The sequence below is a fragment of the Scyliorhinus canicula genome, chromosome 8, assembly GCF_902713615.1.
Source record: "Scyliorhinus canicula chromosome 8, sScyCan1.1, whole genome shotgun sequence".
Taxonomy (NCBI): domain Eukaryota; kingdom Metazoa; phylum Chordata; class Chondrichthyes; order Carcharhiniformes; family Scyliorhinidae; genus Scyliorhinus; species Scyliorhinus canicula.
The window spans coordinates 156,328,534-156,354,787 of NC_052153.1; the positions used below are offsets into that span (position 1 = coordinate 156,328,534).

Below are 26,254 nucleotides of genomic sequence, written 5' to 3' on the forward strand. Positions count from 1 at the left end.
TGGGCGGGGGGAATGGTGGGTCGAGTGTGCTGGGCGGGGGGAATGGTGGGGTCGAGTGTGCTGGGCGGGGGAATGGTGGGTCGAGTGTGCTGGGCGGGGGGAAAGGGGGTCAAGTGTGCTGGGCAGGGGGAATGGTGGGTTGAGTGTGCTGGGCGGGGGGAATGGTGGGTCGAGTGTGCTGGGCGGGGGGAAAGGGGGTCGAGTGTGCTGGGCGGGGGGAATGGTGGGTCGAGTGTGCTGGGCGGGGGGAATGGTGGGTCGAGTGGGCTGGGTGGTGGGGAAAAGGGGGTTGAGTGGGCTGGCTGGATGGGGGGAAAGGTGGTAAAATGCTTAGGGAGGGCAGAGGTATGGGTTGGGGGGGTATTAGGATGGGTTGGGGGTGGGGATTGAGGGAGACTAGGGTGGGTCATTCGTACCTTTTTATTTATGTAGAAGATTTCTGTGACTGGTTTACTTTGTTAGAAGGCACAAACCATATGCTGTTGGTTTGTTCTGCCCTTTTACAATGGCCTGGCATGGCCTGTAGTATGAGTTTGCAAATGAGTGTTCATTTGCATTTGCAAATGTTCATTACCAAAGCTTCTATTCTTGGATTATGCCGGCTGCTTTGTTTAAAAGGGCATTGAATGAAGAGGATTGTAATCTTTCTCCTGCTGTGAGTTCAATGACAATTTCAATTCCACTGTTCTGTTTCTGCATTCATTATATTTAAATAGGAAGACTCATTGAATAATTTGGCTTGGCAGCTCTCCACCTCCCCCATTGCTGCTTTGCTAAACATGGTGATTTGTGGTGAATTGGTGCATTGGCAGCCCTCCAGTATGTTAACCAAGTGACCATTCTTCATGTGAGTTCATAGTGTCGGCAGACATTTAATGGTTTCTAACTACCTACTTGGCAATGCAGGAGAGCAATGGGGAACACCCGTCTTTCTAGCTTTTCTCTTGCCAGAAGGAGGCTCATGACCTCTGTTCAGTCACAGATCGAGCTTCACGGGTTAAGCTAGAAGTGGGCAGCTTGTTGCTGTTTAATGCACTGTGCCACTGAACCACCCACTGTTAAGCTTGCCGTGTTTTTATATCCCAAAGTTTGAAATGCAGTTTCTTGGTGTACTCGTTTTTTTCTCTGAATTTAAAGTACCCAATTCTTTTTTCCCCAAGTAAGGGGCAAAGGCCAATTCACCTACCCCCACATCTGTTTGGGTTGTGGGGTTGAGACCCATGGAGACACGGTGCAAACTCCACACAGACAGTGACGTGGAGCCGGGATCGAACCTGGGTCCTCGGCGCTGTGAGGCAGCAGTGTTAACCACTGCGCCCACCTTGCCACCATCGGTCATGTTCTCATTCCTGTTTACTGCCTCCAAGGTGGCATAATGGGCAGAGATGCCACCGAGGTTAATTAATTGTGAAAGATAATACGCAAATATTATTATGATTTTTCTGCTCCGTTTCCTCATTGTGTTGCTGTCTTGAATCCACACATATGTAGATAACAATACATAGCAACGCACCCTCCTGCACTCGCTGTAGAAAGATCTTGGGAATGTTATTCTGATCACAATAGCTATTAGGTCAGTTTGAGTGAAGCAGGTGACCACAAACGATCATTGAAATGTGCCCCCATTAGAATCCACCTTGTTTCAGGATTTGAGATTGAGCATCTTGTGCAAAAGGAAGAAATACGTCTTATTTAATGTCTTAATTATTAGCCAGATCACTTGAGCACATAAAATGCAAATGTTGCAAAGGACTTTTGCATGTTATACGAACATAAGCAATAGATTAGTCAACCTTTACACCTGTCCACCATTCAATAAGTTCATGGCTGATGATTGGCATTAAATTCACTCTCCCACCAATTTCCCTTATTCCTTGATTGCATGTGGGACCAAAAACCTGCCAATTCAGCCTTAAATAATAATCTTTATTAGTGTCACAAGTAGGTTTACATTAACACTGCAATGAAGTTACTGTGAAAATCTCCTAGTCACCACACTGCGGCACCTGTTCGGGTACACGGAGAGAGAATTCAGAATGTCCAATTAACCAACACGTTTTTCGGGACTTGTGGGAGGAAACCGGAGCACCCAGAGGAATCCCAGGCAGACGCTGGGAGAGCATGCAGACTCCACGCAGACAGTGACCCAAGCCGGGAATCGAACCTATGTCCCTGGAGCTGTGAAGCAACAGTGCTATCTACTGTGCAGATGGAGCATCCCACGATTTGCTTTGAAATCTTGATGGTTTAAAGTCTGAATTCTATCCCGATCAATAGTCGACGAGTAATCCTGGCTTATAAAGTTATATTTTGGAACCAATAATATTTTTAATGAAAAATTAATTGCGTTTAATCTGCGGACACTTCAGCAGCCTCCCAGCATTACTGATCCCAGCATTACTGATATTTGAATCTTTGCCGCCTGGCGGCATGCTCTGTGAAAGCATGGAAGATGAATTAGAATTAAAGATTTCTTCTTAATATTGAGCACTAATGTATTTCTTTGTGAAGCATTATGGTAATCAACAATATACGGGCAGCAGTAAAATGTAACTGTCAAGAATCTGAAATACAACCACATGACCATCTTTAATATTACTTAAATACAAGACCATTTGTTTGTGCGGAGTCTGCACATTCTCCCTGTGTCTGCGTGAGTTTCCTCAGAATGGTGGCACAGTGGTTAGCACTCCTGCTTCATAGTTCCAGGGATGCAGGTTCAATTCCAGCCTTGGGTGACTGTCTGTGTGGAGTTTGCACTTTCTCCCTGTGTCTGCATGGGTTTCCTCCGGGTGCTCCGGTTTCCTCCCACAGTCCAAAGATGTGCGGGTTAGGTGGATTGGTGTCCAAAAAGGTTAAGTTGGGTTACTGGGTTAGGGTGGAGGTGTGGGCTTGACTAGGGTTCTCTTTCCAAGGCCGGTGCAGACTCGATGGGCCAAATGGCCTCCTGCACTGTAAATTCTATGATTTTTTTTTTCTAAAATTTCCTCTAATGAATGATTAATTACGTTTGTTATGATCTCCATGGCAACAGCTTTTTTATTAATAAGATTTGAATTCCCCAAAGGATCAATGGAAAGAGCCAAAGGAAAAGACTCCAGTTAAGACTTTTGCTGTAACAAACTAAAACTAGCATAGATCATACATTAACAGGTGACTAATACATCAAGCGAAAGAAAAACAAACTAACAACGAAAATATGTCTTGTAACATGCTTTTACTTAACCCCACACTTCTGGCTAATGTATAGTATGAAAGAAACCATCCCAAAGTCATTCCCACTAGTTCTGCACGAGACATTCACCCCTCCCAGCATGCCAGGTGGAAGCTTCCAGTGTCCTTTGACAATCACTCCACTCTGCCCACCTTTTCTCCAATACGGTTAACACAGGCAAGGCATTCCCCAGGTGCCTCCTGTTGCTTAAATCATCTTCTGTCTCTTCTGTTCCCTTTCTTATGAACGGAAATTTAACCCTTAAAAGAATCCTGCTTGGCCGTTAACAGAAAACAGTTCTCCCTGCTTTTCCAAAGCAGTAGCTTCTTTGGTTCCTGCACCTTAGCTGCAGCTGTCCGTTCCTGTGAGATATTGGGAAAGCTGCTAAAACTGCCAGTCCACTTCAATGCGTACATATATGGTACCAACAGGAACCACATCACATGGTATTTCTCCCATTGAGGTGTTTGCCACGAATATAGTGTCATAAATGCTGAATTTTGAAAGCTGATTATGTTTCAAATGTATCCACTAATGTAAGTAAAGAAAAGTCTGAAAAGGAATCTACAATTAGCATTTCTGACAAATAGTAATTGCTGTTGGAGAGAAACTCAAATATAAACTAACTGAAGTGGACAGGCAGTTTTAGCACCTTTCCCAATGTCGCGCAGAAAAAGACAGCCGCAACTGAGATGCAGAGCAAAGAAGCTACTGCTGTGGAAAAGCAGGGGGAACTGATTTCTGTTAACGATCAAGCAGGATTTGTGACATATTACGGGGAATGTACAGCTCCGAAACAGGCTAAGTTGCTCAACTGATTTATGCCCTTTGTATACCCGATCAGGCGCAGGAATGTGGTGACTAGGGAATTTTCACGGTAACTTCATTCCAATGTTAATGTGAGCCTACTTACAATAATAAAGATCATAATGCTCTACATGAGCTTCGTCCTTTTCTAACCATATTAGTGCAGTCTTGTATTCCTTTCTTCCCCTCGTTATTCGAGGTTTCCCTTGAATGCAGCAATGCTATCTCCTGCAGCGACTGTGGTAGAAGATTCCACATTCTGACCACTCACTGGGGAAAGGGGTTTCTCCTGAATTCTTCATTGGATTATTGTTGGTGATCTTGTACTGGTGTTGGTCTCTCGACATTGTCGATATATCATGTCCATCCAAAGAAACCCTTTCATAGTTTTAAATTCCTCTCAGTTGGTACAGCAGTCTGCCATCTCTTTTCTACAGAAAGAACCCCAGTCCTGATATTTATAACCCTGTGCTCCTGGTATCATGCTTCTTTTTTCAATACCTTTTACCATGCCTCTGATACTGAGATGTACTTCCATCGGTACAATGACCCTTTTTTTAAAAACATTCCTGGGATTTGGGCATTGGCTGCAGAGGCCAGCAATTTGTGCCCTTTGGAAGCTGGTGGTGCATGGATGCACTCTATGTAACATAACTACACCTGCAGTGCTGTTCGGGAGGGATTCCCCCGATTTTGACCTAGTGACCGTGAAGGATGGTGTGTGACCTGAAAGGGAACCTGCAGGTGCTGGCTTTCCCTTGTGCCTGTTGCCCTGTTCTTCTAAGTAGTAAAAGTTGAAAGTTTGGAAGATATTGTCGAAGGAGTCTTGGTGGGCTGCTGCAGTGCATCTTGTTTATGGTACATACGACTGCCACACCATCGGTGGTGGAGGGAGTGATATATAGATCAACCTGGCTGCTTTGTCCATGATTGAGCATGAGGCTCAAGTGTTATTGGAGCCGCGTTCATCCAGGCAAGTGGGGAGTATTCCATCACGTTCCTGACTTGGCACTTTTAAACAACCTAACACAGTAAAACAGGCAAAACATAGCTGTTAGGGCAGTTTCCCGTTCACCCTATTAGAAACCTAACAGAACATATTTAAATCAACCAAAAAAAAAACCGACTCATGAAGTGGCTCCATCAACTTCCCTGCCACTTTTCTGAAATAGTGCGATGTCTCCCACCAAGCCTCCAAACATCCTGCCTGGGGGCACCCTCACCCTGCTTACTTCATATTCCCCATTCACTGGCTGATTCTTCATACTCGGATGCCCAATGTAAACAAACCTTGTCCAAGGGATTTATCTCTGACATTAAACTTTACTGTTGTTCCTCTGTGCACTTCTAAAGGCACATGTCTCTGTCTTTCCAATTCAAGACCTTATCCATCTGCAAAGCCGCATAACTGATGTAAGCATATGGGTTTTGCCAATTAACTCAAAAAAGGCTTTAGCTAGCAGTTTTCCAGCTTACAATTATGTCTGTATGAGTTTTGCTGATATTTGGATTGCTTTCAAAACCACCTCTACATTTGTTTTGCCAGGGAATGTTTATGAACAGTTCTTAACTTTCTGGTTTAGTTTTTGTAGCTTCTCGCCCCAGAAATAAATCAGGATGTTCTGCATTTTATTTTCACTTTAATGAGCTCTAAATATCTGAATAAAATATATTGAGGTTCTGTAGTATAAGCTAATGACCTATGAAATAAAATATGTAGCCAAACACTGGGGAATTCCTATAAATAAATTATCTTGTGTATGCTTGCAGTGCTTTTCCCAGTATTTACTGAGCGCAGCTTTATTCTTACCACAAAAATGCCATAACTGCCTCATTACATAGAATGACAGCCAATAAGCACAAAAACATTCAGGAACAGACGATCATGAAAATATGAACGTGGGGAAGTACTACCAGGATCTGGTGATTCATATGCAGTATTGCATTAACATTTGCAGTTTTAAAACTTTCTCACAATTTAAACCTTTCACTTGTATTCAGAGCCACAGAATAATTAACAACCCACAGATTGGAGTCAAACATAACATTATTTTGACCTCTAGTGATGCAGAGGGAACCTAGCAGAGTAGTCATATATTTGGCAGGTGAATTTCATTATAGGTGAATGTGATGGGTTGATAGTGGGGAATTCAATGATGATAATACCATTGAATGTCAAGGGGTAACGGTTAGATCCTCTCCTGTTAAAGACCGTCATCGCCTAGCACTTATGTGGCGTGAATTTTAGTTGCCACTTGTCAGCCTGAGCTGGATATCATCCACCTCTTGCTGCATTTGGACTGCTTCAGTATTTGAGGAGTTGTGAATGATACTGAACATCCGCAGTTTGACTTTATGATGGAAGAAATGTCATTGATTAAGCCGCTGAAGTGTTTGGTCCTAGGACATTACCCTACGGACCTCTTGCAGTGATCTCCTAGAACTGAGATGATTGATCTCCATTCACCACAACCATCTTCTATGTGCCAGGTAGAACTTCAGCCAGTGGACATTTTGTACCTTGATTCCAGTTTTGCTAGAGCTCCTTGATAATAATAATAATCGCTTATTGTCACAAGTAGGCTTCAATAAAATTACTGTGAAAAGGCCCTAGTCACCACATTCTGGCACCTGTTTGGGCAGGCCGGTACGGGAATTGAACAAGGCTGCTGCCTTGTTCTGCATTACAAGCCAGTTGTTTAGCCCACTGTGCTAAACCAGCCCCTCACACTCATGCCACACTCAGTCGGGGCCTCACGGTAGCATGGTGGTTAGCATCAATGCTTCACAGCTCTAGAGTCCCAGGTTCGATTCCCGTCTGGGTCACTGTCTGTGTGGAGTCTGCACGTCCTCCCCGTGTGTGCGTGGGTTTTCTCCGGGTGCTCCGGTTTCCTCCCACAGTCCAAAGATGTGCGGGTTAGGTAGATTGGCCATGCTAAATTGCCCGTAGTGTAAGGTTAATGGGGGGGATTGTTGGGTTACAGGTATACGGGTTACGTGGGTTTGAGTAGGGTGATCATTGTTCGGCACAACATTGAGGGCCGAAGGGCCTGTTCTGTACTGTTCTATGTTCTATGTTCAGTTAAATGTTGCCTTGATCATAGAATCATAGAATTTACAGTGCAGAAGGAGGCCATTCGGTCCATCGAGCCTGCACTGGCCCTTCGAAAGAGCACTAAGCCCACCCCTCCACCGTATCCCAGTAACCCCACCGAACCTTTTGGAGCATTAAGGGCAATTTACCATGGCCAATCCACCTAACCTGCACTTCTTTGGACTGGGAGGAAACCGGAGCACCCGGAGGAAACCCACACAGACACAGGGAGAACGTGCAGACTCCGCACAGAGAGTGAGCCTAGCTGGGATTCTAACCTGGGAATGGTGTGAAGGGCAGTCACTCTCCCCTTACCTCCAGCGTTCAGTTCTTTTTTCCATAGTTGAACCAAGACTGTAATGAGGTCAGGAGCTGAATGACGCTGGTGGAACCCAAACTCAACGTCCATGAGTAGGTTATTGCCGAGTAAGTGCCGCATGATGGTACTATTGCTGGAATATTGTCGGGGCCCATAGCCTTTGCAGTGTTCAGTGCCTTCAACCGTTTCTGGATACCACGTGGAGTGAATCAAATTGATTGAAGACTGACAGCTGTGATGCTGGGGAAATGGATCATTTACTTGACACATCTGGCTGAAGATAGTTGCGAATGTTTCAGCTTCATCTTTTGCACTGATGAGCGGATGGGGATATGCTGATGGCCCACTGTTTCTGTGCAGTAAAAGATAATAAAGTCACCATTGTTCCAGTTGGCCACAGGCTGTTTTCCCCTTTGAGGGGGAGAGCTAACTGGTGATTTAACCTGAGGGCCACCACACCTCGGGCAAGGTTGAGAAGGCTGTGCCTTCATGAATAACCTCAGCCGGTATGGAAATTGAACCCATGCTCTTGGCCTCAATCTGCATCACAAGCCAGCTGAGCTGAACTGGCCCTTGTGTGCAGTAGAATAAATGCAGCCATGTAACCTGTGGCATCCCTCAACAGCATGGATGGCAAATGGGGGAACAAAATCACACTTTGGATGGTTCCTAGTAACTATTAACGTCTGACTATAAGGGACATTGGTGACTGGAAGTAAATTGGATAGAGAAATGTAAAAGGGTGATTGAAAACTTTATGAAGGAGGGTTTTACTGAACATCTCTCAAAAATGTATGTTTCCATTCAAAGACCAGTACATGTTGTATTTACTGCATTCCACACTGGACTGTAGGCTATAGTTTGTGAGATTTTGTTTTTTTAGTTGATATGCTGTGTTCTTGAGCAGGAAACTGAAACTGCATATTGATGTTTGGTTTGTAGGTTTTAATTAATCTTTTCTAGTTTATGATGAATATCTGTGGGTGGTTTAAACTCGTGATAGATTTATGACCCAGTCTAATTTTTCTCCTTGTGACAGCTGTTGTTAGAGCACCAGAATGCTATTTCGCCAGATCATAACGATTTATTGCATGAGCTCATGGAAGGATTAGGAAGTGTACCTGATGTTGAAACTCTGATCGGTGAGTAATTTAAGAATTGATTGTAGATTTTTTTTGTTTTGGCCTTGGGGGTTAATTAATCTGGGGTGAATAAACCAAACTCTCTCAAAAATAGAAAACTGTGCTCAGCTAGGATTTAGATTTAGCCACAATGAAATTCTTCTATTTCAAAATAAGCAATTTTCTGTTGAAAAGTTTATGCAACAATCCATTCCATCTCTTTTGGTCGTAGAAATGATTGATTCAATAATTCGAATTAAGCAACAAAATAATCAAGTGAACAAACAAACTCCCATTTATTTAGCATCTTTATCAATATCAGGTCATCCTAAGACACTTCTTCAGTCAATTTTGAAGTGTAGTCACTAGTGTAGACAATTTTGTTTTTAAAAATATTGAATTCAAAACTTTTGAATTAGGTTATAGCTTCTAAGTTGAATATTTTCAGTACACTGCAACAATGTACAAACTCAAATCTAAGACCTTAAGCATTATTATTTTTGACTACAATTCACGTACCCATTTCCTTGTTAACCAGGATCCAAATCGAGTAAAACGGAAGACGAAGGTAGCTCCGCCCAATGAGCAAAAAGAACAGGGTGACACAGTGGCGCAGTGGTTAGCACTGCTGTCTATGGCGCTGAGGACCCGGGTTCGATCCTGGCCCCAGGTCACTATCTGTGTGGAGTATGCACATTCTCCCCGTGTCTGCGTGGGTTTCACCCTCACAACCCAAAGATGTGCACATTAGGTTGATTGGACATGCTAAATTGTCCCTTAATTGGAAAAAGATCATTGGGGACGCCAAATTTATTTGAAAAAAGCTTAAAGAACAGTTTTAGGTCTTTCATCTAATGAAATCAGATTGTGATTACTGATCTTGCTGCTCATTAGTAGATGATATAATATCTATACGGACATATAAATTATGAGTAGGACCCTCGAGCCTGCTCCATTCAACAAGATCATGGCAAATCTTACTGCAGCCTGCCATCAATCCCCATAACCTTTCACCCCCTTGTTTACCAAGAATCTATCTACCTCTGTTTTGAAAACATTCAAAGATTCTGCTTCCACTGACTTTTGAGGAAGGGAGTTCCAAAGACTCGCTATCCTCTGGAAGAAAAAAAATCTCCTCCTCTCTGTCTTAAATGGGCAACACCTATTTTGAATTTTTCACCCCTAGTACTAGATTCTCCCACAAGAGGAAATATTCTTTCCACGTCCACCCTGTCAAAAGGGCGGCACGGTGGCACAATGGTTAGCATTGCTGCCTCTTTGCTCCAGGGTCCAAGGTTCAATTTCAGCCTCTGGTGAGTCTGTGTGGAGATTTCACTTTCTCCCCATGTCTGCATGGGTTTCCTCCAGGTGCTCCGGTTTTCTCCCACAGTGCAAAAGATGTGCAGGTTAGGTGGATTGGCCATTATAAATTGCCCGAGTGTCCAAAAGGTTAGGTGGGGTTACTGGGTTAGGGGGCTGGGGTGGAGGCATGGGCTGAATTAGGGAGCCCTTTCCAAACGTCAGTGCTGACTCGATGGGCCGAATGGCCCCCTTCTGCACTGTAAATTCTATGATTCTATGATCTTTTATATTTATTTTTAATGTATTTTTAATTAGCGTTTTTCCATTTTGCAAGTAACTCAACAAATGGCCAGGATTGGTACAGCGCAGCATAGGTGCCTCAGTGTACGCAAATACAGAAAAAGGCAGGCGAACAACAACAAAGTTGGTTCAGCTTAATCATTAAACTTGTAGCCTCCGTATTTACTAATGGATAAGCTAGAGAATGAGGGAGAAGATACGGCCAGGAAAACATGGAAAAGTAGTGGCACATAACTTCACATGTAGCGAATGTTTGTACAGTCATATAGGATAAGATCTTCGCACCATGTTCAGGCGTGCACCAATACATATACACCCCTCCCCCCCCCCCCTCCCAGGCCACTCCAACTATACCAGCAGCATCACTAACTCATTATGACAACCTTTTCTCGGATATAAGACTTGTCTGTACCACAGCAAGAGCCAGTCGATGAGTCTTTAACCCCAAAATAATGAGGAAAATGCCACAGAGAAAAACCAAAAAGACCTTCTTTCTAGGAGGATATTTTACAGATAAGCATCAGGCGCAACAAATCCCCAAACTCCAACACAGTACAAAGCGATCATCATTCTACACATTTATGCAGAGAAGACAATCAAATATTTATAAAGTTGGTTCAGTTTATAATCATTGCTGCCAGCGTCTCCCATCACACTGACAATGACAAGATAAAAAAAGTATTACCATGAGCAATGGATCTCCGGATACCAGGATAAAGCCATAAGCGCATAGTGCCATTTTACACTTCCTCCTACTTCAACAATGCCAAAGATATCAACCACAAAGAAGAATCATAGTCCTCTCTAGGATACATGATTGGTCCGGACCCCAGGCGACAAGCAAGGAATCCAACATAACAAAAATACAAAAGAAACACGACATTGAACGCTCTAACTAGGGGCTTTCCTCACACACAATGAAGACTTGCATGGTTGTACCAACCACCTCCACACCAAACCATCCACCCATCACCCTGCCATGTAACTTCTCATTTTCTCTATGCGCAAAATATATTCCCTCTTTGTAGATGCAAGGATGACATCACTCAAAACAAAAGTGGGTGAATGCTGCACAATGCTCATGTCACACTACCAACTCAGCATGCTTTTCACCATAACAGAATAACGGCCATCAACCGCCTCTGTGCTCATGTTTTGTACACCCTTGTCAGGAAAAAAGATGATAACATAAAATCACTGGCATAGTTACAAGGGGATAATGTGCAGGATTAATGATGAACTGCATGATAATATCACCAGCCATGAAGCATGGAAAGGCTAAAGCCATAATAGGATCATCGAACAGCATTCAGGATTCCTCCAGAGCTCCATTGAAGGCCCCGCATCTCTGCCATGTCATCGTCCCAAAGCCCAGGAAACGAGACACCTAGGCCCTGAAGGGATTGTGATTCAACCGGGAATTCATGTCTCTTCTCTCTCTACCACCCACCCGGCATCCACGAACACTCCACACCCGGCCCTATCTCCCCAAAACGACCAGGATATTCAAAATAACACAACAACAGGATTTCCAAGGACTGAATGTGAGTCTCCACCAAGGAGATTGCTTCATTGACTGACTGAATCCTCTTCACCACTTTATACATTCTCTTAGGGGGCGGCGCAGTGGTTAGCATTGCTGCTTCACGGTGCTGAGGACCTGGGTTCAAACTCGGCCACAGCTCACTGTCTGTGTGAAGTTTGCACATTCCCTCCGTGTCTGCATGGGTCTGGCAGCCACAACCCAAAGATGCGTGTAGTGTAAGTTGATTGGCCACCTTAAAGTGCCCCTTAATTGGGGGAAAAAATTAAAAATCTTAAGGGCATCTCGCAGTTCATCAATGTGAGCACCAACGACCCTATGCCAAGGATCTGAGACCATCGTCCACAATGTCATTCACAAAGGCAGCCATCACCTCGATCCCAACAGCATCACCAAACCATAGGGCTGCTCACTAGTAAACCACCACTCCAAGCTGGGCCCTACCATAGCCACCTCCAACAGCCTCAATCAAATGACGATTTTTTAAAGAAACTGCTGCCTATCGCCAATATCTAGCCATGATCTTCCAACCATACAGCGCAAGACGTACACACCAGGAACAAATAATTATGGTTTTGCATCAGGATGAAAAAAAAGGATTGATATATGAGTAGCGCCAAAGCTCGCAAGATGCAGCCACTCGTGCGTTCACATCACATGACCCCCAGGATCTTTCACATTTCAGTCAAGTTGCTTCTTACTCTTCTTAACGCCAGGTGATAAAAGCCTAACCTGTCCCATGTTTCCTCAGAAGGAACTTTCCCATTCCTAGTGTTAATCTAGTAAACATTCTATGAACTGCTTCTAAAGCATTTACATCCCTTCCTTAAATAAGGAGATCAATACTGTACACAGCACTCCAGGACTATCTTCGGACTAATTGTCAAATTTGTTATCTACACCTCCCGCTTCACACACTATTCCGGTACTGAGCAATGATAGGAGACTTTTTTTTTCATTCATTTATAGGATGTTATCATTGTTGGCAAGGCCTGTATTAGCTGTCCACCTCTAATTGTCTTTGAGAGGTGGTGAGCTCCCTCCATTAATGTAACTGAGTGGTTTGCTAGGCCATTTCAGAGGGGGAATTGAGGATCAACCAAATTGCTGTGGGTTTGGGATAACATACAGATCAGACTGGATAAGGACCGCAGCGGTTCCTTCCTTAAAGACCATAACTGAACCAGAGGAGTTTCTAACAGCAATCCAGTGGTTTCAACATTGCCATTGCTAATACTAGATCTTTATTCCAGATTTGTTTTGTTCATTAACAGAATTTCAATTCCCCAGTTGCTGGAGTGAAATTTGCAATTCTGTCTTTAGATTATTAGTCCAGGCTTCTGGATTACTAGGACAGTAAAATATCCACAAAAGCACCATACCCTTAATCATCAAGAATACAACCACAAAGACACTTATTTTTAATTCAGAATATCTATTAATTTTTTCCAATTAAGGGGCAATTTAGCGTGGCCAATTCACCTACCCTGCACATCTTTGGGTTGTGGAGTGAGACCCACGCAGACACGGGAAAATGTGTAAACTCCAGATAGACAGTGACCCTGGGGCTGGGATTAAACACAGGTCCTCAACACCTTGAGGCAGCTGTGCTAACCATTGTGCCACCATGTTGCCCAGTCACAAAGATACTTGAGAGGGAGGCAATACCTGTTGGTGACAGTTGGGCAGCATTTCAGTCAAAACCCAGCTTCCAGAATCCTCCAAATATATGCCACAATTGCATTGTTAAAAGCAGGTTCAATTTTATGTGTTACACTAATCACAGTTTCTTAACTAATTTTACTGATATTTTTTACAAATATTTGTGGAGATTTATTTAAGGTTCAGTTTTATTTGTCAATACTTAGCTGGAGATTTGATACCCTTATTAACTTAAATGAAAATTTCTGGCTTTACAATATATTATTTTGGCTAAAGTGCTGAATATGGTCTGTTCCGAAATTGAACGTTTTGGCTGATGATGTAATTACAATGTGTTTGCATATTGTACTTTTGGACAGCTGATGAGTTTTTGGCTGTATTACATATCTTTGGGAACAGTCTGAACTTATCTGGTCTCATGAGTACAGAGAGCAACTACTGCTGTCAGTAAAACTGAATACAATTTCTTTCTTCCCAGGGGAGGGGGCTGTTGACCCAAATGACCCCAACAAAGACAATATACTCTCTCAACTTGCAAAAACAGGAGTCTCACTCGCGCTGACCAGCAAGATTGAGGTGCGAGAGGGGGATGACAGAGACATGAAGACTTTGATGATAAAGTAAGTTTTATCCAAGACAACCTACTATCTGGTTAGGCTAATTTTTACTTTACCTTCTACCACTAAGTGAAAGAGGAAAAGTGGGATGGAAAATTGAGGCTAAATTCCAGGGATATTTTGCAACACGACACAGTAATCAGCATGGTAAATCTATATAATACATCTCGACTGCCCTATTTTAATTGCGCACCCTAAAACAACAGTACAGGAGTAGGAGACCAGACTCTCAAATGAATTAGGTAATTCTACAAAAACCATGGGCGGGATTCTCCGACCCCCCGCCAGGTCAGAGAATCGCCCGGGGCCGGCGTCAATCCCGCCCCCGCCGTGTCCCGAATTCTCCTGCCCCTGAGATTTGGCGGGGGCGGGAATCACGCCGCGATGGGCCGAAGTCCCGCCGTTGACGAGCCTCTCCCGCCGGCGTGGATTAAACTACCTACCTTGCCAGCGGGAGCAGGCGGCGTGGGCAGCCGCCGGGGTCCTGGAGGGGGCACGGGGCGATCTGACCCCGGGGGTGCCCCCATGGTGGCTTGGCCCGCGATCGGGGCCCACCAATCGGTGGGCGGGCCTGTGCCGTTTGGGCACTCTTTTTCTCCCCTCCCCTGCGCATGCGGCGGTATGACGTCAGCAGCCGCTGATGCTCCGGCTCATGCGCGTACTTACGCCGGCCGGCGAAGTCCTTTCGGCCCCGGCTGGCGTGGCGCCAGAGGCCGTTCATGCCAGCCGGTGGAGTGGGAACCACTCGGGCGCGGGCCTAGCCCCGCAATGTGAGGGCTTGGCCCCTAAAGGTGCGGAGAATTCCGCACCTTTGGGGGGCCTGACGCCGGAGTGGTTCACGCCGCTCCAACACGCCGGGACCCCCCGCCCCGCCGGGTAGGGGAGAATCCCGGCCCATGTTCCTGCCCAAGCATCTGTTTAATGATTACTGATTGAGTCATTATGACTGGTTATGTTGTCTTTCTAACAGCACCACTCATGTTGGGGAACATCATATGGCCCCTCCCCTTGGCAGTTCGATATAGTCCAGTAAAAATGGGCATGTTCCGTCATTGTTTACAATACTTGTTTTCCTTTGAGCACTAGCTGAGTAACATAATGTAATGATGTAATGTCATTAGGGTATATGTTTACAATGAGCAGTTCTGAGTATTTACGTTCTAGTTTAAAGTTCACAGTGATATTGCATTGGCACTAGATAAATTTAATAAAACACCAGGTCTCTGGCATTTTGTTTAATTCTTGATTGGTAAGTAAGATCCTAGTAATCTTGGTGATGAATGTTTTCAGCTTGTGTCAATGGGATTGTGCTGGAATGTACAAGCACAGTGCGTGTTTATAGCCATCTGTCTGAACGAGATAGCAGCTTCAATGATTGAAAGCAAAGTATTGCTGTAATGTACTTGTCTGTGTTATAAAGCGAAGCATTTGGATACAAGCCAGATGTTGTAAACATTACCACAAATGGACAGCATATCTCAGATCTTCCCAGCAAATCCAAGGGAGCCATTTGTAAAGTTTGTTTGGAGGCACTGCCTTGTCAAGTGGGACTGCGTGATGACTGCACCAGACTGATGCACCTTATTATATATTGGCATGATATCTGCTTTGGGCAATGCTTTATTCAATCAGAATTTCCAAATGTCATTTTGTCTGCACAGTAAAATAAAACCATGTAGTTAGTTTAGGACAGGTGCATTTATTTGCTGAAAGATTTTGGCCTACTGCAATTTTCTAGTTGTGCTAGATGTTCTTGTGGATTCAGCATCACCAGTTCCATCCACAGGCAGATCCTGTGCCTTTTATCCAATATCTCGTTAACTGTGTCCGGGGGGATTATAACAGAGAGCCCTTGTTCTATACTGAACAAACTGCCTATTCAATTCTATCTTTAGCTGCCAGACAAATTCTCTTTTCTGCAAAACAGACTGATATGCACTCTGAAACTATTACAACTTATAACTGGTTTATATTTTATAGTTCACTTGAATGCACTTTCCAAGGTTAAAATAATCAATTTCTCAGGCTGCTCACTCGGTTAAAATAACAAGTATTCTGTTTTTTTGCTGTCTAGTTCCTTACTATTGGGACTTAATTTCAGGCTACCTGCTTTGGCAAAGGTACTGAATTTAACATTCCAACAAAAAGCACGTTTGAAACCTCTGCTTGGGCAATCACAAAATGTAGTTTGCTGCAGGCATTAGTTAATTACTTTTCTTTAAAAATGTGTTAATGCTTAATACTTGTTGTTATCCAAGATTCCAGCTCAGTTGGTTCAACCAAAACGAAATGCCAACTATGTCAGCTTGGTTTAGCTGGTGACACTATTCCCCACTATTTATACATTTGAGCCATGTATGCACTCAGCTAACATTTGGGTGCAGAACTACAGGAGTACAGCATTGCCAGAGGCCCAGCTGACATTTGAACTGAGGCCCCTTCTGCTTCTGTGTTGCAGGTAGATGAAAGTAGTCGTGCCCAGTTCAATTAAAAACCATCCTCCTACAATCAGTATCGTGCAGTTCAGTTGTGAAATCTTGTTCAACATAAATAGTATGTTCCATTTGCCTGCACTGATCATGCCATTTCAAATTAATTCTACCTAAATTCAGAAGAACATTTTGAGAAAAGAGATAATAGGCATTGTACAAATAAAAACAAACCTTTTACGCCAAAGTTATCCACCCATATGCTTTAAGTTTTAAAAGTTGTTGAGACGGTCTGTTCCTTTTTCCCGAGAGGTATTCAATACTCTGGGGTTAATGGGATTAATATTAACTTCCCTTATGAGATGAATGGTATCAGTAATTGCTGTAACTGTACCTTGCCTTTAATACATTGGCCCTTTAAGACCGGGCTTGGAACCCCGGGGGGACTCCACCTCTGGCTCTGTCCCCAGGAAACGGTATATAAGATGAGGCTCACTCGGCAGCATGTGGTGAGCACACTTCTCGGCAGCTGTTCAGTTCTCTGATGATTAAAGCCTTTGAATTACCAATCTTCTCTCCTGTGTCGTAATTGAGGGTATCTCAATTTAATCATCAGACACATCAAGATGGACAGCGCTTTAAAGCTGGAGAAACTCAACCTGGATGCTCGGTAGCCGGAGGCCCTGGAAATTTTTTAATATTGGCTCTGGTGCTTTGAGGACTATCTTGACTCCTCAGCAAGTCAACGGCGTTCGCAAGCTGAGATTACTACATGCCCGGTTGGGCCGCCGACTCTCCTCCGTGATCGAGAACGCTACGACCTACGAAACTGCGGTTGATATACTGAAGAAACGCTTCGTAAAGCCGATTAATGAGGTACACGCCAGACATTTGCTCTCAACCTGCAGCCAGCGCTCCGGGGAAACTCTGGAATACGTGGAGAGACTCACTGCGCTCGCGAGGAACTGCAATCATAAAGCAGTGACGGCAGAAGCCCACATGAACTTGCATATTCGCGATGCCTTTGTGTCCAGTATCAGGTCCTCGTACATCCGGCAGCGGCTCCTAGAAGACGGGGCAATGGATCTCCAAGGCACGGTAACGCTCGCCTCTTCTCTAGAAACGGCCCAGCGTAACCTCCATACATACTCCACGGACATTGCAAACCCCTCTCGATCCCTTCCAGACTCGACCACGCTACAGGCCTGCGCCACGTGGCGATCCGCTCACTCCGGGGGTTCCCCATGCTATTTCTGTGGGCAAGGCCAGCACCCAAGTCAACGTTGCCCGGCCCGCTCCGCGATCTGCAACGGCTGCGGGAAGAAGGGACACTTCGCTAAAGTCTGCCTGGCTGGGCCCAAAGGCCACAAACAAAAGCCTCACCAGGCCCAGAAATCAAGCTCCTGGCCTCACAGGCCACGCAACGCGGCCGCAGGGTGGCCGGACACGCCTACTTCTGACACGTCATCGACCTCGTGCAAGTCATGGGAGCAGCCATCTTGGCGGCGGCCATCTTCGAACCTCGACACGTGCGACCGACGGCGGCGGCCATTTTGTGACTCCAGGCGGGCATTTTGTGAGTCCGACTTAACCGAGGACTCTGACTACCCGCAACTAGCAGCGATCACGCTCAATCAATAGCGGCCAGTGCACCTGAGGAACTCAATGATGCGGGTACAAATCAACGGCCACGACACTCCCTGCCTAGTAGACTCCGGGAGCACGGAGAGCTTTATCCATCCAGACACGGTAAGGTGCTGCTCTCTGCGCACCCACCCCGCCTCCCAAACTATCGCCCTCGCCTCAGGGTCCCATTTGGTTCAAATCACGGGGTATTGTGTCGCGGACCTCGCGATTCAAGGCGCTGAATACACCTGTTTTAAACTCTACATCCTCCCTCACCTCTGCGCTCCCCTGCTGCTCGGTCTGGACTTTCAGTGCAGCCACCGGAGCCTGACACTGAAGTTCGGCGGACCCCTGCCCCCACTGACGGTAGGCAGCCTGGCGACACTCAAAGTTGCGCCACCTACCCTCTTCGCGAACCTCACTCCCGACTGTAAGCCCGTCGCCACCAGGAGTCAGCGGTACAGTACCCAAGACATGACTTTTATCAAGTCAGAGGTTCAGCGGCTACTAAAAGAGGGGGTCATAGAGGCCAGCAACAGCCCTTGGAGGGCTCAATTATTGGTAGTCCGCTCTGGGGAAAAGCAATGAATGGTAGTGAATTATAGCCAGACCATAAACCGCTTTACGCAACTCGATGCGTACCCACTTCCCCGCATAGCGGAAATGGTGACTCAAAGCGCCCAGTATTGGGTATTCTCCACGGTCGACCTAAAATCGGCCGATCATCAACTACCTATCCGCCCAGAGGCTTTTGAAGCAGCTGGTCGGCTGTTTCACTTCCTCAGGGTCCCTTTTGGTGTCACAAACGGAGTCTCCGTTTTCCAGAGGGCGATGGATCAAATGGTGGACCAGTACGGCTTACGGGCTACCTTCTCGTACTTGGACAACGTCACCATCTACGGCCATGACCAGCAGGACCACGACGCAAACCTGAGGAAGTTCCTCCAGACTGCCCGGGCCCTCAACCTCACATATAACAAAGAGAAATGCGTGTTCCACACAACCCGGCTAGCCATCCTCGGCTACGTCATGGAAAACGGGGTCCTAGGCCCAGACCCCGACCGCAAGTGTCCCCTTAAGGAGCTCCCCCTCCCCCGTAGCCTCAAGGCACTCAAACGGTTCTTGGGGCTTTTCTCCTATTACGCCCAGTGGGTCCCCAGATATGCGGACAAAGCCCGACCACTCATTAAGACCACGGTTTTTCCCCTGATGGCTGAGGCCCAATCGGCTTTCAGCCGTATCAAGGCCGACATCATCAAGGCCGCCATGCACACGGTGGATGAAGCCATTCCCTTCCAGGTAGAAAGCGACGCATCAGACGTCACCCTGGCTGCTACCCTCAATCAGGCGGGCAGACCAGTAGCGTTCTTCTCCCGAACCCTCACCGCCTCGGAAATTCGGCACTCTGCAGTCAAGAAGGAGGCACAAGCCATAGTGGAGGCCGTGCGGCACTGGAGGCACTACCTAGCCGGTAGGAGGTTCACCCTCGTCACCGACCAACGGTCGGTCGCCTTTATGTTCGATAACGCACAACGGGGCAAAATAAAGAATGACAAAATTCTGAGGTGGAGGATAGAGCTCTCCACCTATACGTACGATATTAAATATCACCCGGGGAAGCTCAATGAGCCCCCGGATGCCCTGTCCCGTGGCACGTGCGCCAACACGCAAAAAGACCGCCTGAGAGCCATCCACGATGACCTCTGCCACCCGGGGGTCACCCGGCTTGCCCATTTCATCAAGTCCCGCAACCTATCTTACTCCACAGAGGAGGTCAAGGCCATGACTAAGGCACGCCAGATCTGCGCGGAGTGCAAACCGCAATTCTATCGACCAGACAGGGCCCGCCTGATAAAGGCCTCTGGGCCCTTTGAGCGACTAAGTGTGGACTTCAAAGGGCCCCTCCCGTCCACCAACCGCAACATCTATTTCCTCACCGTCATCGATGAGTTCTCCCGCTTCCCTTTTGCTGTCCCCTGCCCCGAAATGACCTCGGCCTCCATGGTCAAGGCACTGCACAGCATCTTCACACTGTTTGGTTTTCCCGCTTGTATTCACAGCGACCGTTCATGAGCGATGAGCTGCGTCGGTACCTGCTGAGCAAGGGCATCGCCTCGAGCAGGACGACGAGCTATAACCCATGGGGAAACGGGCAAGTAGAGAGGGAGAACGCGACAGTTTGGAAGGCTGTCCTTCTAGCCCTACGGTCAAGGTGTCTCCCAATCGCCCGCTGGCAGGATGTCCTAACCGATGCCTTACATTCCATTAGGTCGCTCTTCTGTACGGCCACGAACGAGACCCCTCACAATCGTTTGTTTGTCTTCCCCAGGAAGTCCACCTCTGGGGTCTTGCTTCAACGTTGGCTGACGACTCCGGGACCAGTCCTACTCCTTTGACACGTGAGGAGCCATAAAACAGATTCAATAGTCGAGAGGGTCCAACTGCTACACGCAAACCCTCAATACGCCTACGTCGAGCACCCCGACTGCAGGCAGGATACTGTCTCCCTGCGAGACCTGGTACCCGCTGGCTCTCCCACCGACCCTGCCGGCGTCTCCACCGAACCCCCCCTCCTACCGACGCTCCCCTCCCCGCACCGACTGCCGACCCCGACAGTGCCCCCCTCATGGCGCCCCCTGCCCCCCAGCCGGCACCGATCACCCTAGTCACCCCGGATACCCCCCCCCCCCGCTCCAAGGCGGGCAAAGGCTCAGTCAACCGTGCTGCCGGATATACCATCATCAAAACCGACCGTATCCACGGCACCACCACCGGAGTGGAGAAGGTCAGCACGGACGGTCAAACCACCCAAAAGACTGAACTTATAACTCTACTTCACCCCCGACGGACTATGTTTTTTTTAAACAGGGGGTGAATGTGATGAATGGTATCAGTAACTGCTGCAACTGTACCTTGCCTTTAATACATTGGCCCTTTAAGACCAGGCTTGGAACCCTGGGGTACTCCGCCTCTGGCTCTGCCCCCAGGAAACGGTATATAAGATGAGGCTCACTCGGCAGCATGTGGTAAGCACACTTCTCGGCAGCTGTTCAGTTCTCTGATGATTAAAGCCTTTAAATTACCAATCTTCTCTCCTGTGTCGTAATTGAGGGTATCTCACCGTACCTGCCTGAAGTTGGGGGGGGGGGTGTTGGAGGTGTGTGGGGGAAGGTGTTGGTGGTGTTTGGGTCAGTTAAAGTGGAATGTGGGATTTCAACGTCCTACTGTGATTTGCCTGGTGGCAATTTAACTTTCAGTGGCAAGGAAAACTGCCACAAGTCATGGATTCCTCTTTAAGTGTTCATAACTTGTTGCTTGAAGCCCCATGTGCTATTTTAAACTGAGGCCATAGTAGGGGAGGATCGGTAGTCTCCCCATTGGTGCTGAGAACAAAGGCCTAAAGAAGTTTCACTTTTTTTTTTAGATTTTGTTTTGGGCCCTGGGCTTTCACAATACCCCATCTGGAAATCCAACTCCCTGGGCAATGGGCTGGCACTGGGGACTGTTCCTCTTTCTTGCTACCAGTAAAGAGCCAGACAGCTGCCATCCCTGCAGTTTTGGTCAGGAAGTCAATAAGTGAATGCACTAATAACAATTAGCTGGGAATCCTGCAGCTAGAACCAAGAATCAGACCTCGACCTTACAAACACGTTGTTTAATATGGGCTGGCTAATGGATTCTGAAGCTTGATATAAGGGCATTTGAGAATAGGAGAGTGGAAAACCGAGAGTGGTTATGGAGAGAATGGGGTCCAGAGGCGGCACATTGCACAGTGGTTATCACTACTGCCTTGCATCGCCGAGGACCCGGGTTTGATCCCGGCCACGGGTAACTGTCAGTGTGGAGTTTGCACATTCTCTCAGTGTCTGCGTGGGTTTCACCCCCACAACCCAAAGATATGCAGGGTAAGTTGATTGGTCCTACCAATTGCCCCTTAATTGGAAAAAAATAATTTAACCAGCCTCCCCGAACAGGCGCCGGAATGTGGTGACTAGGGGCTTTTCACAGTAACTTCATTTGAAGCCTACTTGTGACAATAAGCGATTTTCATTTCATTAAAGGAATGGAATCTGGCTGTTAAAATTCCGGTTACTTCACCTTTCGGTCGGCCAGTCAATTTGCGGTGTTGAAGCTGAGCTCATTAGAGGGGATGTAAATTGTCCAGATTTCCGGTGGAAGCAAGAGATTTTTTTAAAAGGCGTGGGCAGAAAAGCTATCGGCAAAATACTATGGAACTACTGATTACCTTGAAAATGTGTTGTTTTTCCCAATTACTTTGTGTATTTGAATATTAAGCAGTCTGCCTCAACATCAGTGTATGGCATCTCCTTTGGACGATTTATTGATTCTGACATTAAATGGGAATTTTAACACCGCTCTGTGTGTACATGAACAATGGTCAATTCTGCTCACAGGCCATTTACCCAATGATGTCATCTGATTTTTAAAAAATTATATTTTATTTAATTAGAGGCATACAAAATGATCAGAGGGTTAGATAGGGTGGACAGCGAGAGCCTTCTCCCGCGGATGGAGGTGGCTAGCACGAGGGGACATAGCCTTAAATTGAGGGGTAATAGATATAGGACAGAGGTCAGAGGTGGGTTTTTTACGCAAAGAGTGGTGAGGCCGTGGAATGCCCTACCTGCAACAGTAGTGAACACGCCAACATTGAGGGCATTTAAAATTTTATTGGATAAGCATATGGATGATAAGGGCATAGTGTAGGTTAGATGGCCTTTAGATTTTTTCCATGTCGGTGCAACATCGAGGGCCGAAGGGCCTGTACTGCGCTGTATCGTTCTATGTTCTATGCTCTGAAAGATTTTAATTACTTAATGCTTGGATGTTTAAAAAATACCTTAAAGGAAAGATTACTTTGGAAGGTGGGCAGCATGGTAGCACAATGGTTAGCATAGTTGCTTCACAGCTCCAGGGTCCCAGGTTCGATTGCCGGCTTGGGTCACTGCCTGTGCGGAGTCTGCACATTCTCCCCATGTGTGTGTGGGTTCCCTCCGGGTGCTCCGGTTTCCTCCCACAAGTTCAAAGATGTGCAGATTAGGTGGATTGGCCATGATAAATTTCCCTTAGTGCCCAAAACGGTTCGGTGGGGTTACTGGGTTGCGGGGATAGGGTGGAGGTGTGGGCTTAAGTGGGTTGCTCTTTCCAAGAGCCAGTACAGATTCGATGAGCTGAATGGCCTCCTTCTGCACTGTAAATTCTATGAGTCTATGAAGCCACTTACTAATACTTGTTAAATTGTTCAGTAAAATACACAAATTTAGTCAACTTTGTAGTTTCATATTGCCCATGATTATCAGAAGGCTTGAACATTCTTTAATTAATTTTCACAAAAATGCTGTCACCAAACATACAGCACATTCACAAATTGTAAAGTTTACTTTCATTTAATCAAATTAATTCTCCAATATTCAACAACTTGCATTTATATAATGCCTTTAACGTGGTAAAACATCCCAAGGTGCTTCACAGGAATGATGTCAAGAAATTGAGTGACGTCCAAAGATATGAGAGCCAATGATCATCTTTTGTCAGAGATGGAGTATTCTAATGGAAGCAAAAGAGGTAGAAAGTATTAGGGAGGGAGTTCCTGAGCTTGGGGTCTAATCAGCTGAAGATGCAACCAGCCATAGTGGAGCAATTAAAATCGGGGATCACAATAGACCAGAATCGAAAGAGTTTATAATTTTCGAGGCAGTTACAGAGACTGGGAGGGATAAGATCAAGGAGGAGGTTTCAAACAAGGATGAAAACTTTAAAATTGAAGCTATGTTGCACTGAGAGCCAATGTGGGTCAATGAGTACTGGGATGATGTATGAACAAGACTTGACGTGAGTTAGGATGTGGGCAGCAGAGTTTTAGACGAACTGCAGTTTATGGAAGGTTGAGATATCAGCTAGGCAAGTATTGAAATAGTGAAGTCTGGAGGCAACAAAAGGTAATGGTAAGGGTTTCAGTAGCAGATAAGCTGTGATAAAGTCAAGTGATGTTATTGAGGTGGAAATTGGCAGCCTTGGTGTTGGATGGGACATGCAGTCAGAAAATCTCCTCTGGGACAAATACAGCATCAAGGTTACTAATGATCTGGTGCACCCTCAAACAGTTGGTGGAGAGAGGAATGGAGTCAGTAGCTAGAGAATATAGTATATGGCACGGACTGAAAAAGAATGACTTCAATCTTCCTGCTGTTTAGTTGGAGGAAGTTTCTGCTAATCCATACAAATTAAAGTGTCTGGGGCGTGAGAGATACTGGTGAGGTGTAGAGGTGACACAAGTGTATATGTGGAGTCTGGCATTGTGCATCTGGTACTATTCATTCTGAGACTGAGTCTAATTATTGTACTGTAGTGCTGCAATGTTATTTTTTAGCTAGAATATGGGAAATTATTACTGAAAGCACTTTAATTATGAGAAATGTGATGGTGGTTGAACGCTAAAATGTTTCTGCTCCATTCCGTGTTCAGTCTTGTCTCCATGTTTGGGAAGCGTTGCTTGCATTTATTGATATGAGAGGTGAATGATACGTTCAAAGGCATGATGATACTGTAACACTGATCAAGTTAAAGTAACAGGTTTTTCATAGGTGTGATGACAGATCAACAAGTGATTTTAAAGTTTATTCATGAGCAAAAAATGCAGAATATTTTTTGGGATTTCTTATTAAAGCAAGCCCTCAAATTTTGTGGACAAACGTGACTGTAATGAAAGTTTTAGTTAAAGTTACAAGGGCCCGCTTAGATTTTCAAAAGTTGCCCTAGTTTTGTAACGAAGGCATTTTTCTTGGAACTAAACGGATGTATAGTGAACTTGAGTGTACACTTTTTTAAAAAGGCCGATTGTTCATTTTCAGGTATAATATTGCTTAAATGCATTTTATCAAAATTCCGAACACTGTACCCTAGCTACTGAATCCATCCTTATACCTTGCAACAGTAGCAATAGCATCCATGCTATTCATCTCAATTACTGTAATTCAAAGCACTGGGCGTAAAGAATTTTATCCATAATTCTTCACCTGAAATTATTAACAACTTCTTTATACTTATCACTCCTAGTCCTTGTAATGGAATGGGGTGTTGTGGTTGGTGATTCGGACATGAAGCAGGGCAGGAAGGGAGGGGAGGGAGAAACCCTGTACGTGTGTGGGGTGGTGTCCCGTGAGCGGCTCATTCTGGGTGTTTAAAATAGTTATGCTGAAGTTAGAAGTGTTTTTTTGCCGAGTGACTCTTTCGGAGTGACTCTTTTGGAGTGACCCTGAGTGTAAAACTGGCAGAACTATCCGAAGCTGGGGACATAAATTGCTTTGCCGAATGGCTCCCACTGCAGCCCAGTTGCCCTGGGGAGGTTGGTCCTTCTGGACAATTGCTGGGAACTTCCAAGAGGGATTCCTCAGCGCATCTTTGGATATCCTACACTGGAGGAGCAGGATGTTAGCTTCCTACGGAAGCTAAAGAAATTTGTCATGTCTGCATCATCTCTCACAAACTTCTGCGATAGAGAGCATCCTATCTGGCTGCATCACAGTTTGGTATGGCAACTGCTCGGTCCAAGATCGCAAGAAACTGCAGCGTGGTGAACTCAGCCCAGCACATCACACAAGCTTGCCACCCCCACACTGATTTCATACACACCTCCCACTGCCTCAGGAAGGCAGACAGCATTGTCAGAGACCCCTCCCACCCAGGCATTGCCTTCTTCCGGGCCCTTCCATCAGGCAGAAGATACAGAAGTCTGAATACCCGCACATCCAGACATAGGAACAGCTTCTCCCCCACAGCTGCAAGACTCCTCATCGACTCCCCCTCGGACTGATCTGTTCTCTGTAAGAACACTATTCACGATGCGCTTTGCTGCTCTTGCTCATGTATTTGCTTTGTTTGGCCCCTTGTTCTGCACTGTAACCAATCACTGTTTGTCAATGTATCATTTGCCAATGTTCTCTGTTGATTATTCTTTCTGTCTACGATGTACGTACTGTGTACGTTCCCTTAGCTACAGAAAAATACTTTTCACTGTACTTCGGTACATGTGACAATCAAACCGATCAATCAATTAATTGTGGGCCCAGATGATCTGTTTAACCCTGGCACATCTTTTATGTAGATCTCAATAATCTGAATGTAGTCTCGAAGTATTTTTCTATGTTAGCACTCCTTGTGATTTTTGCATCATTGTGCTTAGTCGCTGAAGTCCAGTTT

General features: G+C 45.7%; 1 protein-coding gene and 1 long non-coding RNA gene across 2 annotated transcripts in view; one reads left to right on the top strand and one right to left on the bottom strand.

The window, feature by feature from the left end:
- The window catches only part of iqgap2 (IQ motif containing GTPase activating protein 2), a 407,995-nt gene that overhangs the window by 354,292 nt on the left and 27,449 nt on the right, over positions 1-26,254 (top strand). Inside the window, exons 31-32 of the mRNA XM_038805522.1 lie at positions 8,474-8,576; positions 13,841-13,982. Of these exons, the coding sequence (XP_038661450.1) occupies positions 8,474-8,576; positions 13,841-13,982 (245 nt within the window). The remainder of the gene's footprint in view (positions 1-8,473; positions 8,577-13,840; positions 13,983-26,254) is intronic.
- Positions 23,464-26,254, bottom strand: part of LOC119970614 — a 145,354-nt gene continuing 142,563 nt past the window's right edge. The window contains exon 3 of the long non-coding RNA XR_005461651.1: positions 23,464-23,602. This is a non-coding gene — a long non-coding RNA (uncharacterized LOC119970614). The remainder of the gene's footprint in view (positions 23,603-26,254) is intronic.